We start from the raw sequence: 19,765 nt of genomic DNA, 5'->3' as shown, positions 1-19,765 counted from the left end.
GATTACTTTTAATGAAGATTATTAAATCTTAGTTAAAGGAGTTAGGAGGGGTGACCTCATTGCTCTCTCCAGCTTCCTGAGGAGGGGATATGGAGAGGGGGGTGCTGAGCTCTTCTCCCTGGTACCCAGTGATAGGACATGTGGGAATGGTTCAAAGCTGCATCGGGGGAGGTTTAGACTGGGCATCAGGAAGCATTTCTCTACCGAGAGGGTGGTCAAACACTGGAACAGGCTTCCTAGAGAGGTGGTCGATGCCCCAAGCCTTGTCGGTGTTAAAGAGGCATTTGGGCAATGCCCTTAATAACATGCTTTAGCATTTGGTCAGCCCTGAAGTCATCAGGCAGTTGGACTAGATGATCATTGTAGGTCCCTTCCAACTGAAACAGTCTATTCTGTTCATCTTTCAGTAGAGTAAGTAGGATTTCTCCATCCTCAGGATTTCACAGGGATGATAGAACTGGTAGCTCCTCAGCTGGTATCTCATTTGCTTACTTCATATATTGGGTTTTTCATTGCTTAACTGCAGCATGTAATGTAATGCTTAAAGAGTTTCACTGGAGCTGCATTAACATTGTTTATAATTTCTGTGTTATATTTTGAACACAGAAGTATTCCTGTGAGTTTCTGACCAATAATGGAGCCATGTAAAACTACACCCTACTCTTTCAACATGTTTAAATCCCTGCCATATCATCTCACACATCTGAGGACATTTGAAACATCTCAGAAACATTTGAAAGTAAATTCATGTGATTCCCGTCCCTCATGAGGTGTAACATTGAGTTCAAACATGTAGTTGCACATTCTCTCTGACTTGAAATTTGCTGATATTCCTTCTCAACTGCTGCTTCCTGTGAATTTGCATTTGTCCTCCTTGTCTTGTGCCAGAGCTTCTGCAATTAAGTAAGCTTCCAAGCACAGTCTTCCCTTCTCAAATTGCAAAATTAGTTCACATCATGAATGAAATAATAAACTTGGTGTGGGTGAAGCACTGTTGCTGTCCTATGCTTCCTGTCTAAGCTTTCATGATTCACTTTAGAAAACAGGCTCAGAATTCTCTCAACTACTTTTCCTGTTCACACTCTGGATTACTTCACAGTCTTACTGGTACATTGAACATAGCACATTTGTCTGCTTTCGAGGTTTTAGTTGCCTCTGCCCTAACAACTTCAGTAGCAGACTCTTTTCCCTCATTTTTAACTTTCTTTTTCCCTCAGAAGAAGAAATTTTTAGTTGCATTTTTGTGTTCCACAGGTTAGGAAGGACCTCTGGAGGGCAACTGGTCTAACTCTTTGCTCAAAGCCGAACCAGTTTTGATGTTAGATCTGATTGTTCCTGTCCTTGTGCAGCTGCATTTTGAAAATTTCCAAGGATGGAGGTTTTGCAGCTCCACCAGACATTCTGCTCCATTCCCAAATTCTGGGGGTTCTTTTCCTACTAAGTAGGATTTCTAATGTTGCAACTTGTCTGTTGCCTCTTGTTCTTTTGCTTTGCACCTCTTAGAAGTAAAACCACCTTTCAACTTCTGTTCAGGCCGACCATTTAGACTTCCTTAAGCTGAACAATTTCAGTTCTCTCAGCTTCTCTATGAGCATCATATGGTCCCACCCTCTAAGCATCTTGGTGGCCTTCCATTAAGGTAGGGATTGTTTTGATATTTTTCTTGCACTGAGGAGCCCAAAGCTAGACATAGTATTCCAGATGTGGTCTCACAAGTGACAAACAAAGCGGAAAAAATCGCTTTCCCTCAACCCACTGGCTATGCGTTTACCAACACAGCTTTGTATGCAGTCAGTGCAAAGGCTTGCTGCTTGTTTTACTTTGTTCATCTTGTCCACCCGGGCTCTCAGGTCATCTTTCTCAAGGTGCCTTCCAGCTGGTGAGTGCCATCCTGTACTATGATGTGGTGTCATTCCATCCCAGCTACAGGACTCTGCATTTGCCTGTGTTGAACTTTCTGAGGTTCCTGTCAGCTCATTTATCCATCCTGTCTGGGTCCCTCCCGAGAGCAGTCCTGCCCTCCAGTGTATCAGCTGTGAACTTTGAGCCACTGACCATGACGCCAGCAAGTTTTCCACCACCTTGTAATTTCTCTGCACAATCTCTGTCAGCCTGGTTGGCTGCAAAGATGCTTTGAGATGCAGTGTTGAAAGTCATGCTACAGTCAAGGACAGGGCTCTCCCCTTGTCCACCAAGACAGACGTCTCGTCATGGAAGGCAATCAGGTTAATCAAATGCAGTTTGTCTTTTTTTTTAGATCCATTCTGGCTGTTCCTATCCTTTCTTGTCCACCAAGTGCTTGAAAGTGGATTCCAGGATTTGCTCCGTGATCATTGTGGGCAGTGAGGTTAGGCTGCTGTTCCAGCCTGTAGCTTTCTGGATCCTCCTTGTTGCCCTTCTAAAACACGGACATGATATTTGCCATTTACCAGTCATCAGGAGACTCCCCAAGGTGCCATGACCTTTCAAAGGTGATGGAGAACAGCCTGGTAACAGTGTTAACTGGCTCCTTGAGCATACTCGCATGCATCCTGTGTCATCTCATGGCCCGGTGTATGTCAAGTTTGCTTTATTGGTCCTTAGCTCTGGCTTCCTCTACTGCAATACTTCACTGCCCCATGCTCTGCTGTTAGCTTCGGGGAGCTGGGAGGCCTGTGAGCAGAGCTTCCAATGAAGTCCGAGGCAAAAAAGTCATCGAGTACCTTGGTCTTCTCCACGTCCTTTGGCACTAGATCCCCTACCCCCTGAGAGCAGCAGGCCCAAATTTGCCTGATTCTTTTATTGCCAGTGTATTCATAAAGGCTCTTGTTTCCCTTCATAACCCTCGCTAGTTTCAATTCCAGCTGAGCATGGCTTTCCCAATTCCATCCTTGTATGCTTGGGAGATTCCTGCTGGGTAGCCCATCCCTGCTTCCATGTTCCAAACCTTCACTTTTTGTGCTTGAGTTGAGGCAGAGGTTGCCTATTCAGCCAAATTTGCTCTCTGCCATGCCTGCTCGATTTCTAGCTAACTAGAACAGACTGTTCCTGTGCTATGAATGTGTCATCTTTGAAGACCAACCCACTCTTCTACCCTCCCCAGCAGCTTCCCACAGGATCCTGCCCGTGAGTTCTCTGAACAAGCCGTAGTCTGTTCTCCTGAAGTCCAAGGTCTGCTATTTTCCTTCCTCAATTCTCTCAGGGTCTTAAATTCCAGCATCTCATGGTTGCTTCAGCCAAGGCTGCCACAGACTTTGTCATCCCTGGCCAGTTCTTTTGTGCTTGTGAGTAATAGATTAGACTGCCTCCCTGATTGGGCTTGTTGCTCACTTGGGTCAAAAGAAATGTTCTTGATGGACAGGCATCTCTTGGATTGCTTGTAGCCTGCCAGGTTGCTCTTCATAAATATGTAGGAATGGTTGAACTATTTATTAGATGTTTGTTATCATTAACTCCCCATTGATAATGTAATCTTTAATGTCATACTGCATTAACTGTATCTCTGATCCTTTTTCTTCCTGTATTCAGATCTGAGATCCCCTTTAATGCCATTCTTGGGATCAAATTGCACAGTTTTTGACCCTGAACAGGAATCTCGCAATATATACCTCTACTGCTCTCTGAATATAAGCATCCACAGCTTTTGATAGAATTTGATGCTCTTCCCTGGTACAGGTCTTGCTGCTGCCAACCTGTTTAGCTTTGTTTTGTTCTTCCTCTAATCATGTGTGGGGGCGGTGTCAAATCTCGTCATGCTTAAGAAAGATTACCTCCAGTATTATGAATTCCATTCACTGGTCCCATTATCTTTTGTCCTTGTAATAAGAATAGATTTTAAAAATGCATTTAGTCAGGAATGCGTTCACTAGCATGCTACATTTACAAAATTAAAGAGTCTAGGACCTTGCATGTTTTTAGAATTTGTCAGTGTTTCACTGGTTTCCCTTACAGATCCCCACAATTGCCAACAAGAATAATACTGAGAGACAAAGCTTATCTGCAGAATGTTGCACCAGAGGATACTTGAACATATCATTGTAGACCTAATTTTAAAAAGTGTAAAACTAAATGTGCAGTGAACACTAAAAAGCACTTTGAGATGGCCAACAGTTACATAGACATAGGTAAACTTGAATTAGTATTTCATATGGAATGAATGAGTGGATCTGAAGTCATATCCTTGCATAATCTGAAGTTGTACAAAAAGGTTACTGAGTTATATTCCTTGGCATTTGACTGCTGTTGAATCCTCCAGGTGTGTAGGAGCGAGTTGTATCTGCATTGCTTTTGTGTGTAACAGGTACTTCACACTCCTGCGTTATCAGTAGAGTGTCAGTGGATCCTGGCAGCACAGCAGGTGGCAGTGAATAATTGTCTGAAAATTCAAGATACACATCTCTGGTTCTTTTCATTACCAGTCTTCCTGTAAGCTTGTGAATGATTATTAGGGGTGTGAAACGGCAGTCGGCAAAATCCAAAAGACATTTCAGTTATTATGGCTAAAGGTAGATGGTTAATAATGTCCAAACAATAACGAAAGGAGATATTAATAGTGACTGCAGATTTCAGGAATTACCAAGAAGGCTCTGAATATGTAAATAAAAATAGCTTATATTGACTCTAAATGAAAAATATTAGAGAAAATTCTTGTATTCTGTTAATACATGCATTATCACAACTTTTCTTTGATTTGTTTTAGATGAGAAGATTGTAGAAAAAATACGAGCTTTACAGATGAAAGCTGAAGACTATGATGTTGTTAAGGTGATTGGAAGAGGGGCTTTTGGAGAAGTGCAGCTGGTAAGAATGTAATGATTTAATGATTAGACAGATTTATGGCTCCAGCCAAAACCTTTCCCAGTCTTGCATGCTTTATATCTAAAAATGCATTCTTATAAAGAATAAGTGTTATCTTCATTGTATCGTGAGGTCATTTCTGTGCATAGTAAACAGTATATCAGAGTTTAAAACATGATGGATTGGAAGGGAAGGACTTGGGAAACAGTTTGCTATCCTTTGATCAAAATGGAAAAGGCAGTTCATGGCAATTCTAAATTTTTTTAGCTGCAAGCATCACTGTATAATAATATCTGAAACCTTCCTATGAAAGAGCAAGCTAATAGTGCAACAAAAAAAAATTCTGTTTTGCTTTTATAATTATGTTTTCATTGTATTTAACTGATAGGACTAACGCAAGATAAATTTTAAGTCTCTTTTCTTAGCGTTGTCCACTCAACATTGTATCCGATATAACATCTAATGTAGGAATGGGATTACTTTTAAAATTTATGTTGCAGAGAAATTGTATTTAAAAAAACCAACAATCAAAATACAAAAAGTAGCTTAGTATATCACGCATAGTCTGCTTGTCATTTAATTTTGATTTTTCCTGGACTTCCAAGTCATCTTGTGTGGTAAATAGCACAAAAATGTGAGCATTAGGTGTAAGATGGATTGATATGTCAGTTTTGAAATAAGCTATGGATGTAAGCGCTAGATGGAATCTGAGAATACAAACACCACGGACAAGTTATCGTGAGCTAACATAACCATGTACCAGCTGATCCATGATAATTTTCTGTGTAAGCATTTTTAGAGGAAGAGAGATATGAAGCAAGTCAACAGAAGGGGGAGCAACTAAATTGCAGCAATTGAGGTTTGTTATCTTGTTACCACAAGGTAACAAAAATTACCCTTTTGCTTGTGTCTTTTGACATGGAACTGAACATAAAATTACTGTTCTGTACTAATTTTGCACTAGGAAGCTGGGAAAGTCATACTGTCTTGTAATGTGAAGCAATTCTGGAAAATACAAAGATGTTTTGGAGTTTGTTGAGGAATGTGGCAAGATCTTAGCGCAGAAGTGCTTACAGGAAGTTCACAGCATATAAAGGCAATAAATTTATTATCCATTTATAAAATTACTTGTTTTTTCCATATTAGTATTGGGGGAAAAAACACCCTGACTAGCCTAACACTTTTTGTGTGACTCATGGGTAATTTGCAGATTTAGATGTAATTAATGTGGCAGTTAACATTTAATTAGCAATTTTTATTAATTTATGTTGGTTTTTAAGGCAACTTCACCCAAGTGTGTCAAGATGAGAATGTAGCTCCCTCTTGCCTGTTTCTTTCTGGGTCACTTTGTTATTTTCCAGAAAAATTTATGAAGTATGGAGAGGAGTATTGTCAAAGATCCCCATTTTCAATTTAAAGAATTAATACTTATCTTTATATGCTTTTATATCCTTGCTGGCAAGAGATTAAAAACAAAGCTAAAACCTTGAGCACAACCTTTCTTATTTGAGAAGGAGCTGCTGCAGGGAACTTTGTCTACTCTCTGTCTTTTCACTGACAGTCATGTCAAATGGTTTGTTTTAAAGTCTTCTGTTAGGCATTTTTATCATTAGATATATATACACAAACTTATAGTAGTTAATAGAGATGTTCCTTTTTCATGTGCTTGCGTGGGAAGCCAGTGAAAAATCAAGTTATAAGGAGCAGACTTCCTTGTCTATTTGTTGGGGGGTGGAGAGGGGCAGGCAGAGAGATGAAAAAGAGAAGATCCCAATAACAGAAGTTGTGTGTTTTTTTGGATGTCACACTGACATATTTGCTGGAAGCATCCAAGATAATTGTATTTCTAATGTGCTTCAAAAATCAAAATACTTTGTTTTCATATGTGTATTTCTAAGAATTTAAGGGGTTTTCTAAATAATTTTCATTTTCTTTTTAACAATTCATTTCAAATATAAGTTTTTAATTTGTTCTGGCTTAGAATGGAAACTTTTTTCCTTAATTCACTGTGTCATGCACAGTTTAAATTCTAAAGCAGAGATGATTTTTCACGGTGTATGTACTGCAAATAGGTAGTTGAAGGGTCTGAAGACAAACTTTTCTTCTCATTTGCCTCATAATTATAATGTAATAGTAAAATGCATAGTAATTTGTTCATATAATGGTGGTTTGGGTTTTTTCTGTTGTTCTGGGTTTTTTTATTGTTTAAATAAGCCCTTCAAGCCCCCAGATAAAAAAAGCTAAGAATGCTTGGTATTGGAAGGGAACTTATGTGTGTTCATACAGAGCTTTTCTGTACTTTACTTCATGCCAATTTAAATGAACACTCTTTTTCTGGAATGTAAAAATGTAAGTAGGAATCATAATGTTATGCAGTCTTACAGCTAACAAACAGTGGGTTAATAAATACAACTGTAAATCTGAACTAATATTAGCTGGTGATGAGGGCATACATACCTAGATTTTTTGCCTCACAAGGTATGATACGAGTTTAAACTATTGAGCTAAGCTGTATCTATTTCGACTCCATTCAGATGTTACCACCACAGTTGCAGATGATGGATTTGCAGTAATCAAAATATTTTGCAACACATTCTGTGATCAAAATAGAAATTTGCTTCAGTAGGGGCTAAATGCAGAAAGAACCATAAATAAAACATGATTAAGTACATGGGTTAAATGCATGAATGTCATGTTGTCAGTGTGTGCTGCTGTGCGTAAATATTTGTAGCACAAATATTTGTTAAATATGTGTAATAGTTAACTATAACAAGCCAAAAAATTAATATGTTAATATACAGCATAAAATTGTGAGCTATGCCCTCCTTCATTTAAATTTGTTTTGACCAAGTTTTCTGCTCCAGTATAGAATTTTCTTGTGAAAGAAGTGGTATGGAGAGATCAGCTTTCCAGATTCTAGCAAGAAAGGAAAACACATTCTCTACTGTTGTATCTTCCAGCCAGATTTTTTAAAAAGCCTCGCTTTTCCCCCTTTCCTTCTCCTCCCCCCCCCCCCCCCCCCAAAAAAAAAAAAAAAAAATTTAAAAAATTCAGTCCAGTAAAGAGAGGTCAGATGACTCTGGTCTGACCATCTGACTTTGGTGGAAAAACAATTTCCTTATAACTCCAGAATTATTAAACTCTACTCTTGAGCTCTGGCCTCTGGCTTTCCTGGGTCTGTAGTGACAGGGAAAGCTAAGAAAATAATTGCCAGCTGCCAGATCGCTTCTTCTCCTACACAGTGCCATGAATAAAAGTGACTGGTGTCTAGGGCAGACAGAAAAATCGAGTTATGGTGCTTAATATGTTACTTGTGGTTTATTCAGAAACAGTAATTTATGAAAGCGCTTCCTGAGTACCTCTTGTTTGTTTTCACTTGAGGAAAAATCCTCTTGATTTGAAATTGAAACATATCCTCAGTTCCTTCTCCCAGGTCTAATCACAAAGTACTGTAATGTTGCAGTGACACAGCAGACTGACTTGTTCATGTACTGGAATAGAAAACTAAAGCAAGGCTAAGTCTTTGTTGTATCTGGATAGTAAAGGATGGTCTGGGTGACAGTCTTTACTATGTGATTTCTCAGTGTTGCAAACCAGCGGTTGTCATGGCCTATGTAAACAGGTGCTGGTTTAGTTTTTTCCATTAAGTGCTTTGTTTATTAGGTTTAGTTCCCCAGCCACTGCTGATATACGCTTCTGTAGTAATGCAAATAAAGCAGTCGTGGTCTGTACCTGAAAATTTGTCAGGACATGAACTTGGGTACCCTATCTATAGTAATTTCTTACTGTTCTATTAAGTATTTTAGCGTTTTTGTAATTATTTCAAACCTTAGAGTTCATTTCACAACTCCACTCTAGGATCTTCATTTTCTTTTATCATAAAAGAGATGGTACCATTATCAATACTACATACTCAATCTGATAACTTCAAATGAATATATTATTTTCTTTGCCTACGGATTTTCTTTTGATGTGAATGCTGTAGAATTTATGGATGCATTTTGTGTGTACTTGTTTCTTGAAACTCTTAGACTGATGAAGCAGAGTAGAGGGAAATTCTTATTTCTTAATGCATTTTCATAAATTTCTTAATGCATTTTCATGAGTTAAACAAGGCCATGTTACTCAGCGCTGATGGCACGAAGGGATTTTCCTGCCTATTTTGAGAGTTACTCTGGTGAGCTGCAGTTTAAATTTGGCAGTTCATTTAAACGGTTGGAAGAAACTGAAACATCATGACAATTTAATACATGAATAATCTGCTATATGAGCCAATATATGTATGTACAAATATATCTCTGGGTAAAGACCACAGTGGCTAGCAGCTAAATAGGCTGTCTTCAGGGGCCATGGTGGTGATACAAGGAGTAATATCACTGGTGGGTCTGTTCACCTGAAAGGCATGCCAAAATGCCCTTAGTCTTTGGGTGTGCCAGTGTGCTAGCTGTTGCTTTGGTTCCTTGATTTTTGTACAGAGAATAAACCTATCTTGAAGTTTTCCAAAGAAATTATTTAGCCAACTAATAACCTATTGACACTACCTTAGAAAGGTGCACAGGCTATGATTTCTGGTCCCCCTACCCCTGTTTACTTGGCTTCTCCTATGCATGTGCTTGCTTCAGGCTGTGCTGACTTTCTGAGAATTTGTTTTCTGAACTAGTGGGAGACAATTATTCTTGTAAATCAAGGCAGCTGTACTAACTACGCCCAGGCAAGAGTACACAATGATTTTGGGATCTGTTTATGTGGACTTTCACAGAAAATGCATCTTCAGTTAAACAGTATCTTTTTGAGGATGCTGGTCTTTGTGTTTCATCTGGTTTTGAGCAGGATTCCAAAACCTCTACTTCGTGGACTATCGGTTGTGGTGTACCACCAAGTCTTTGTAAATAATCCTATGTGGGATTAGTAAATGGGAGGCGATAGTTTTCAACATCCTTTTTTAGGACACCTTCACTAGCTAGTTATTGTTAATGTCTTAAAATATACATGGTTATAGAGTTGTTAATGCATACAGATAATGTGTTTCTGTTTTCATGTTTCGTTGGAGTTTTTTGATCTAGCTATACCAAAAGGTTGTTGGTTAGTGTTAAACTATGCAAGATACTAATCCTAAAACTGTTGTACCTATATCTTGAGAGCAAAAAGCCCCAATTTCAAGAACAGTAAGTTTGTAAATAATCCTGTTTCTGTTCATGTTCTCACTCTTTCCAAGATTTACATCCCCACCCCCCTGCCACCTGATGCCTCTCCTATTTCTAGAGATCATTCTGGTTGGCTTCAGCAACACTAATGTTTACAAGTCCTCAGGAGCAGGAGACTCATGCTCCTGTATTTGTAGACCAAATAGGTGCCTCTCTGAAGCTTTGTGCTGCAGACATGATGGATCTGAAACATTCACAGCTGTTCAGGAAAAGAGCCTATTAAACATTCTTTGTAGTAGCATAATTAAACTTGGACATTGTGTAAAACTAAGAGGCTAGGGGATATGGTTTGTTTTACTAAATGTGAGGTTTTTAAATGCACCAGAAAATTGTAACAGTTGGGTTCTGATTTCACAAATTAGTCCATTGATTTTTTTTTTTTATTTTAATGTGAAGAAAATACGCAGAAACTTAAGATGCAGTTAATTTTTTTTTTTTTTCTGCTGACTCAGACATCTTGCAGCTGCATACTTCTCACCTTGACTTCTGCAAGGAACACTCAGGAACGTTAAAAAACTGATCCTTTAGTACTTGTTTTGTAATGTAGCATAAATCTAATGTCATTTCATTAACAGAATAATGACTTTACAGTCTGTACTTTAAAGATTTTGTTTCATGTCCGTATTCAGATGAAGTTTTCAAAAATATTTTCAGATTTTGTCATAAAAACTTTAATTTTGGGTTTCCAACAAGATTTATGTTATTAATTTTACACCATTTAAAGTGAGTTTAAGAACTACTTAAGAAATAGCAAATTTTTGGGGGTGAAAAATAAAAATTGGAAGAGGCTGAAGTGGACTGCTTGCAGAATTTCTAACATGAATGAATGCAATGGATAGATGGCATTCAGAATGAGAAAACATAAGCAGAGTTCTATTTTATTTCACCTTACACGATGGAACTTTTGAAGGGGCAATAGACAAGCATTTCCTTTTCCTTCTGTAAACAGAATAATTTCATCTTTGTTTTTTAGTGTTCTGAGTGATTTGAAGTAGTCACGCTCACTCAGAAAATGTTAAGACCAGTCCACTTCTTTAGCGAAAGATGGTACTTTGCACATTCTGAGTTTTGGGTCGGGTTTTTTGGGTGGGTTTCTTTTGTTTGTTGTGTTTTGGGTTCAGGGTTTTTTAGCAGTTTCAATTTGAGTAAGCAGACTACTGGAGTCAGCTCTCATCTTTATGCTTGTAGCCATAGTGAGAAAGAACATATGCTTGTATTGGTGCACCTTCAACAGAACAGCTACCTCCTAAGAGCTCCTGCAGCCCTGAAGCGTGTCCTTCTCGTGGCCCTGCAGCTCCTCTTCTGGGGACGCAGCAGCAGCTGCAGCAGTTGGCCAGGCTCTGGCATATCTTCCTTTATTTGGCATCCTTCTTGTTCCACTCCTGCTATGTTTTTTTCAAGCAGCTGTTAGGTTTTTCTTTCCAGGTTTAGAAGTTCTCAAACCCTTTCTGTGTAGAAAATTGGATATATGAAGACCTGGAGGCATTGCATCCCAAAAAGCAGTTTGCACGTAGGAAAATATACTATGCCGGTATTTGGGTTTTTTACAAGGCATTTTTAAAAAAAGCTGTTTCTCTTCTTTCTCAACCAACAGGTTCGCCATAAAATGACACAGAAGGTTTATGCGATGAAGCTACTTAGTAAATTTGAAATGATCAAGAGATCAGATTCAGCCTTTTTCTGGGAAGAAAGAGATATCATGGCCTTCGCCAACAGTCCGTGGGTGGTTCAGGTAAAGAAGATATGTAAGAGTAAAATAATAATAATAATAATAAAGCCATAAATCTTTCCCAGTCTTGAGCTGGTTTTGAATTTACATCTAAACTCAAATCATGGTTTAGGTTCAGGTTTTACTTTTTAAAAATACGTATTTATAGCAATTTCACTGAGTTTTGCGCATTTTGCTGTGTTAGAAAGTAGATTAACTTATGTTTTAGTCACTAAAAATGCATCATAAAACAGTATTAAACAGATATTTGAAATATCCACCTAATCATTTGGAGTAATAGGGAGGTTACCTTTCCAACTAAGAAAAATTCTGTATAGAAATGTAGAAACAAATGTCAACATTATTTCTAGTCTTTCCTGATGATACAGTCGGTTGATAACAAGCAATTAGTATTAAGAGTGCTTTAAGTAGTTACTGACTTTGCAGCTGCGATTTGTTAGGTGGATGAGCGTACATTCCTGGTCTCCTGCAAGACAGGAGGTTGTAGCAGTGGTTTTCTTGAAACCATCTTCTGTTTAGTGGTCAGTTACTGCATCTCAGCTCAGAAGTAATATTCAAGTAATGGAGAGTTGCCTTCTTCAGCTGGTCTTGAACACCATTGCTTGCAGCAGTCTCATGTATCATCATCATGTTTGTAATATGAATTATGCCTCTGGGAAGAAATAGTACTGAATATTGAAATTTGTTCTGAGTGGTAAATTACACCAGTTAATAAAACGAGTAGTGAAAGCATATGCTTAGAGAAATTGTTAGTACTTAATTTTGTTAAATAATTAATACTTTTAAATGTTCTCACATATATTGCCATGCTTCTGTACATTTAATAAGTAAAGACTGGCTTTAAGCTTTCCATATATTCTTCATAACACTTCACGTATGCAAGAAATGTTTTACAAGGTTTTTTTTATTTAGATGTTTTGCTCTTCTGAGCAGATTGTGTTCTTGCCTATATTCAGAAATACTTAACCACATAGATCAATTTTTATTTAGTTGTTCGTTTTTGTTCTAAGGACAGTAGTTGTCTGGAATTATTTTTCACATGCCGTTGAAAGTAACGAGAAATGTATGACAGTCAGTTTTCAAAGGAAAATGTAGCAAGCATGATATAAATGTGTGTGTGTTTGTAAATAGCAAATGAATTCAAGTGTATTTGCAATTGTGCCTTCTATGATGAAGTGTATTAGTGTGATATATTTAGGTAATGTGGTCCAGTGGGATAGGACATAGAGCTGGTTTTAAGAAAATGTAGGTCCTGTTCTTAGCTGGAAACTGGGACAGATCACACTGCTTCTCTTGCCTTCTTTTTTATGTGAAAAACAAGTGAAGCTAGAGCTCTAGATAATTTTGATATATATATATATATATTTTAAATGAAATCCTTTGAGGACAATAATGAAAGTGCTGTATAAAAGGCATAGTGTTGTTATTTATTATTGTGTTATATTAATATCTTTACATGTGAGAATACAGAGACTCTGTATAGATTTTAATTTAGATTTTAATGACCAAATGCATTATCATATTGTATATACTATCCATTTGTGAAAGGAAATACAGTGCAATATATATGTATTAAAATGTATATTTATAATATAGGTCTTCCGTCACTAATAAACAATAAATTTTAATCTAAAGGTCAAATCTCCTTAATAACGTTCCTGCCTTTCATGGTTCCTCATTCTCTGCAAACTCCCTGCTTTTGATTTCCTCCTTTCCACACATCTTCTTTTTCAATTGCCTTTGAATTTTGTGTGGATAACTTAAAGATGCGAATTATTTTAGTTTTTAATGTAAAGGAGAAGGTATTCCCTGAGAAATAAGGTGAGAGACTTTCAGAGACTTTTTCACACCAGTCATTGAACAGTTGATAGTAATGCTTTATGCTGGTTTGGGCCATTTTAAGATCTGGTGATCCCTGGGTGAAATCTCTCAAACTTCAGCACTTTAGGTCTGAAATACATTTTAAAGAGACTAAACTTCCTATCATGCCAGTAGGAAACATACTAGCTGCAACTCATACCAGATTGTTATTTTCTTAAGGATAATTTCTTTCTATTGTGTTACAGTTGTCTTCAGTAACTTTTTTTTTTTTCTTTTTCCTTTCTTATTTCAATATATATGTTGTTTTAGGGCAAAATCAGTAGTGACAAGTGTTTTTGTAAATATGTACAGAGATAAGGAGATTTATAATATATAACATTTAGAAACAGTCTAAGAGGCTATTCATTGTTGAGCTATTTTCAGATCAGTACATGATGCTCCCTTTCTCAGATTTGATGTTTTGCATTTTGACTCAGTGAAATTTCAGTAGCTCATACTACTAAAATAATCAGGAAATCTTTTTCACTTTCTTAAAAATGAAAATGAGGGTGTATTGAAGTTCAGTAAATTACAAGGTATTGTCATAATTAATAGAAAAAGTAGATTATCTGAATATAAAAATATAGTTACTTTACATCATTTTTGAAAACATATGCTCAGGTTTGATGAATCTTCAAGATAAAGTGCTTTATTCTTTTTCCTAGCTGTCTCTGAAAAGTAATCGTGTTTTTTTCTTTTCCTTTTTTTTAATATTGCAGCTATTTTGTGCCTTCCAAGATGACAAATACTTGTACATGGTAATGGAATACATGCCAGGTGGAGATCTTGTAAACCTTATGAGCAATTATGATGTGCCTGAGAAATGGGCCAAGTTCTATACAGCCGAAGTTGTTCTTGCTCTTGATGCAATTCACTCAATGGGCTTGATACACAGAGATGTGAAGCCTGACAATATGCTTTTAGATAAATATGGGCATCTGAAGCTGGCAGATTTTGGCACTTGTATGAAAATGGATGAAGTAAGTATGCAACTGAATAATCTATCATTATAAAACTGTAATTCTGAGGTTATTTTCTTATGAATTATAATGCCCAAAGGAATATTCATCAAATGGTCTACTTGGCTGGAAAGCTGTTCCTTGTCTCCTAGTTTTAAATACAAGGGTACTTTAATATAGTGTAACCTTTTCTATAATAAACTGTTCTGGCACACGGAAGAAGGATGTAAACTTACTTTTCGTTATTTTTGAAAACATGCGTGTTTATGAATTTCTGAGGTTCATTTTTTTGCCAAATGTCTGAGAAGCTTATGAGACAACTCCTAGTTTCAACATGAGTAACCTTGGAACAGTTCATAAATTGACATTTTTCTGTAAATGAAATTATTTTATAGGCACGATACAGTCCTAATTTTTTTTTTTTAACTGTGCCTAATTGTTCTCATAGCATCCTCTAGTGGTCATTAAAATGAGGTCACAGTAAGGCAGCAGTGGTATGTGATAAATTGATTAAAATTTATGTTAGCTATTTGTCAAAATGTCATATATTTAATTGTCCAGATTTTACCACATACAGACAAATACGCAGTTTTCTAATGAGACTGTATAGGAATATTTTATTTCTAACAGGATACTTTATATTATTAAAGGAGGCTTAAAAATAAAGCTACCTTTTCGAGTTTGCACTTTTAAAATCTTCCCTGAAAAACAAATGTTAGGCTGTAATTTACACAATATATTCTTCCTGTGGAAAATTATAACAGATTCTAAAAAAACTGTGTGTGAATGCGTGTTGTGATTTGCCTGGCTTTTGAAAGGTTTCTGTATTCATGTTGGCAATGATGATCCTTCTAAGCTTATTTGCTTTAATGTGTTACATTTTTTTCTGTATTGTTTAGGCAGTGCTTGGTATAATTCCTGCAGTCTACTTGATTTGCATTTGCATCATTAAGTTACTGTCTCTTCGGCTGTATCTAGAAGTACTGTCTCTTGTTAGGGTTTTTGTTCTTCCCTGTGACAATATATTAACTTCACTGAACAACTACAGCTGTTTATTGAGGTTCGGTAGTCTGATTAGTTCGGTAGTCTGATTAGTTTTGTTGATATTATAGTTGTTATTCTAAAGGCAGATAGATTTTTCTACCTCTGCTTTGATAATTTGCTTGCCTCTATTTTAGGGGACAGCATTTACTTTAATTGAAAAAAAAATCAGAAGTAGTACTTGATCTCTTAATTTAGTCCTTAAAAAAATTAATCTTGGTTTTGAGCCCATAGACTATAGGTCTTAAGGGAGTCTGCTGTTCATCAGAAGAGACAATAAAAATAGCATCAAAAAGTTCATAATATAAATCTACAAAAAAGGGTGATCCTTTATGCTATTTTAGGGATCCCAGAAATGGTGAACCTAAGCCTTTTTTTTCCTTTTTTCTTTTCCATTGTTGTTGTTAAAGAAATGGAATACTAAAATGTAGCTGATCATATTATAAATGTGAGAAGTGCATGCACATTTCTCAAAGAGTTATAGTGAGCTCCAGTTTGCACTGGGCATCATCAATGAACCAGTGATCTCCTAAAGAAGTTAATTTTTTTAACAGATTACTTTTTAAGTTCTTCATGTTTCTCAGACTCAGTGGAATGGCAAAAATTTTTTATACAGGAAGCTTTAGAAGTTGAGAGGTTCTGGATTGTCTCCAAATCTCATGCTACTTCTTACAAAACATGAACACATCCCAGCTGTGTAAATATAATATTGGTGTTGGCAGGATGATTTCTAGAAAATATATGCTTACTGAATACTTATTTGTTTTTTCTGATTTGGAATTCTTTTAGCAGTTGTGCACATTAGCATCTTACTTTTGTTGTTGAGAGCCCAGGAAAATTCTGCTGCAATTTGATGAGAGACATTTTTGACCTTTGCTGGGGAATTGGATTCAGTGTCCTCTTAAGTCTTCCAGGCCAGTCCAGACACCTGCAGCAGAATTACTCCTTACCAGTATGTGAAAAGAATTGCTAAGTGTTTTAGTGATCTTTTCCAACAAAAAAAAGGAAACTAATCTGTTTATGTAACTCAGTTGTGTGTTTTCAGCATTTGTGGGTTTTTTTTCTTTCTTTTTTTTCCTGTTCTTTTTTTCCTTTATTTAAAATCTGTAACAAGGTGTTTATTTCTGTAGTTGAATAAAGAATGGAGTTGGCCTCAGAGGTTTAGTAGGAATTGTGGTTCCCTTCTGGTATCTAGGTGTGATAAGGTAGCCCAGGGCACGTTTCACAAGACTCTAATCTTCAGGTTTTCTGTAAGGAACTAGACGGTAGTTGGCTTTAGTAGGTATCGTAGATCTAGGATCTCCTAGTGTTGCCAGGCTCAGTACATAATGCTGTCTTGTGCTAACTGAGCTTTTAGAAGAGCACAAGTTTAGAGGATATCTGTTGAAAAAAGATGTGACTGAAAGAAGGGATGTTTACCATTTGGGATTATCACCTCGGCTCAGGCAGTTTAGCAGAGAGAAGAAACATGTTCGTCTTTTTAGAACTCAACTTATTTCTCATTGAAGCTTATCCAAGACTCTGTTGGATCCCTCTTGCCTCAGTTCATTGTCTGCAGCATGCTGCAGAAGCCCGGGTGCAGTGTTAACACCTGATCTGAGCTATCCTACTGTTTCCGCACAAGCACTCTCCAGCTCTTGTTTACTGGAAGAACTTCGTGAGGGAGAGAAAGCCTGATTTTCAGCCTTGTTTCAAGACAGTGAGTCATTCAGGTCTGATGGAGATCCTTATGAGGATGAAAACTGAACTGCTTTGTCTTCAGCAATATAATAATTCTGAAAGATGGTAGGATACACTACAGCCTCACCACCAAGTTGTCATAAAACGTGAGACCATGCTGTGTTTCCTGGACAGCCTTTTTTAAAATTCTGTGTTGCACGTCTCTCACAGAGCTGCAGGTGATCAGTTCCAACATCCACCTTGATCTTTAGAGGTGATGAGAAGAGTCATGGGTAGAACACTGGGCTGAGACTCCCGAAAGGAAGCTTTGTATGAGAACTGCTGTAGTAAGTGTGCTACTCAGTCATAACACAGAGGCTTAGTATTTGAAACACAGGAATAACACTACATCCAGAGAAAACAGCACTCTTTAGATCTCTTCAAATGCTAAAGTACAGAAGGCAGAACTCATCATGCAGAATGTAGGGACTGTCAACATGCCATGTACTGCACAGAGAGGACTTCCCAGTTTACTTGGCTTTTGATGCCAGAGATCACAGAAGCTAGTCTGACTGTGGTACTAAGAGTATCCAGTACTTAAAAATACATGCAGAGCAACGCCCGAGTTCTTTGAAAGAACAAGTGTGTAAATGAGAGAAACAGAAATCTGGGAGTATTATAGTCAGGTGTCAATGGACCAACCTCCCCAGGGACATGGTAGAATCCCCATCGCTGGAGGTTTTCAAGATGTGATTGAACAAGGTGCTGGATAATCTCATCTAGGCTCCCTTTTCCACGACAGGTTGGGCCAGATGATCTTTCAAGGTCCCTTCCAACCTGGGCTGTTCTGTGACTCTGTGAATGCATTTTTAGATTTGTTCCTGAGACAGAAGGTAGAGAGTTTTATGGAGAGTAAGTACACCTAACTCAACGTGCTTCAGAGAGAAGTCCATTGAAAACTGATGTTAGCATGCAGGGCCCTTCTAATGGTAGGAATGTTTTTTTTGTGTTGCTGTTCAATTCTTTGACATCTTGTCTGAAAACTTAAGGCGTTGTTACCTGGAGTTCTTCAGTACCTGTAACGTCATTGGAAAGAACTTTCCTTGTTGCTACATACCAGCCATCAGACTTGGTTAGGGCTGGCTTTTTTTTGGCACAACCTTTGCTTTGTTTGCATAAGACTTCATAAAATATCAGTGTATATAACATATTGAAAAGTGTTCTTGTTTTGGTGTATTAATTGTAGAGGAATGGGAAATGGAGTGTTACTAAGTGCTTAGGTGTCAAGGTGATGAGGCTGTGACTGAAGCTGTGCTGTTCAGAGAAATCTTTAAGAACTGTTTTGGTGACTTTGTTATTAAAGAAGCTTCTTACCCAGCAAGAGGTTCAGGTGGCTTCAGCCAGTCTTCGCTGAGTGACGAGTCAGATTTTCCCTTGTTGTAATATTGCGTTTGGATAAAGAAGAGATAGACGTGCACCAGTGTTGGAGGCCTCATTAAGATGCCACAGTCCTACTAGATCAGCAGAATCACATGAGCCTAGAGCAATTCCTCCAGTGCTCAAAGCAAAGAGAGGCTTAAGCTTCAGAGAAGACCTGCCATGTGCCAGATCCATTTTTGAATGTTCTCAGCTTTAGATTTCTGGAGCCTTTGGGCTTTAGTTTATTTCCCAGTGTTAAAACGTGTTCATCTGTTTTCTTCTTTGTTCAAAGCATGCATTAGGTCTTCTGAAAAGAGTTAACTTGATTTTCTTATTCCAGGATGATCAAGCTGTGTGCTATCTGGTTCGTAGTGTAGAAGGCAGAAGTTAACCTGCTCTTCATTCTGGAACTGAGAAATTAAAGTTTCCTTTAGGTTTCAGCTTCAGCATGGAGTTGTACAAGATGATAGGCCTTTGCCAGGAGGACATTTGAAGTACTCCTTAGGTCTCTTCAGTATTTAGTCATCACTTTAGTTTTTGCCTGCCAGTTCATGACTGTCCAGGATTTTGGTTTAGTACATAAATAAAAGCTTTTGGCAGTTCATATTGTGTGCGAAAAGAAATACTGTAATTTGGTATATAATTTTTTACATGTTGATACAATTCCCAAAGCAAAATGTTTCTCTCCCTTTCTTTAAATATGTATTTTGCCTTTACTTGTTGCTACTAGTATTCTGTATTAATGTTCAGAATTAGTATGTATTGCCATTCATGGTGATGGCAAAATGCACAAAGAACTTCGTAAGATGACTTAGAAAAGATTTCAGGTTGAGAGACAGAATAAAAGTTGATTATATTTTTGGTACTTCTTTAACTTCATCCAGGATTTCACTTCATTCATCCATCTGGTCTCTCTGGAATGAATGCAGTGAATTTGATTAAATGAAACAAGGCTTACAAGTTTGAACCAGCATGCTGGCAGATCTGACGATGCTTCTGCGTCATTTAGCCCCTGCATTTTTAGTCTCTCAGTGTGAAGCAAAGAGGATGAAGAATCATTCCATTAATAGAACTATGTTAATATGTTAATCAAAATAATCTTTAAAAAAAAAAAGCAT

The 19,765-nt window shown here is 37.3% G+C and overlaps 1 protein-coding gene across 2 annotated transcripts in view; it reads left to right on the top strand.

The window, feature by feature from the left end:
* The window catches only part of ROCK2 (Rho associated coiled-coil containing protein kinase 2), a 101,617-nt gene that overhangs the window by 48,355 nt on the left and 33,497 nt on the right, over nucleotides 1-19,765 (top strand). For both annotated transcript variants that reach the window (XM_049819593.1, XM_049819594.1), the window contains exons 3-5: nucleotides 4,679-4,779; nucleotides 11,575-11,712; nucleotides 14,289-14,549. In XM_049819593.1, coding sequence (XP_049675550.1) covers nucleotides 4,679-4,779; nucleotides 11,575-11,712; nucleotides 14,289-14,549 — 500 coding nt within the window. The remainder of the gene's footprint in view (nucleotides 1-4,678; nucleotides 4,780-11,574; nucleotides 11,713-14,288; nucleotides 14,550-19,765) is intronic.

This window comes from Accipiter gentilis, chromosome 16, assembly GCF_929443795.1.
Source record: "Accipiter gentilis chromosome 16, bAccGen1.1, whole genome shotgun sequence".
In the NCBI taxonomy this organism is placed as follows: Eukaryota; Metazoa; Chordata; class Aves; order Accipitriformes; family Accipitridae; genus Astur; species Astur gentilis.
Note: the sequence above shows the minus strand (reverse complement) of the source record. Positions and strands in the feature narration are given on the sequence as shown.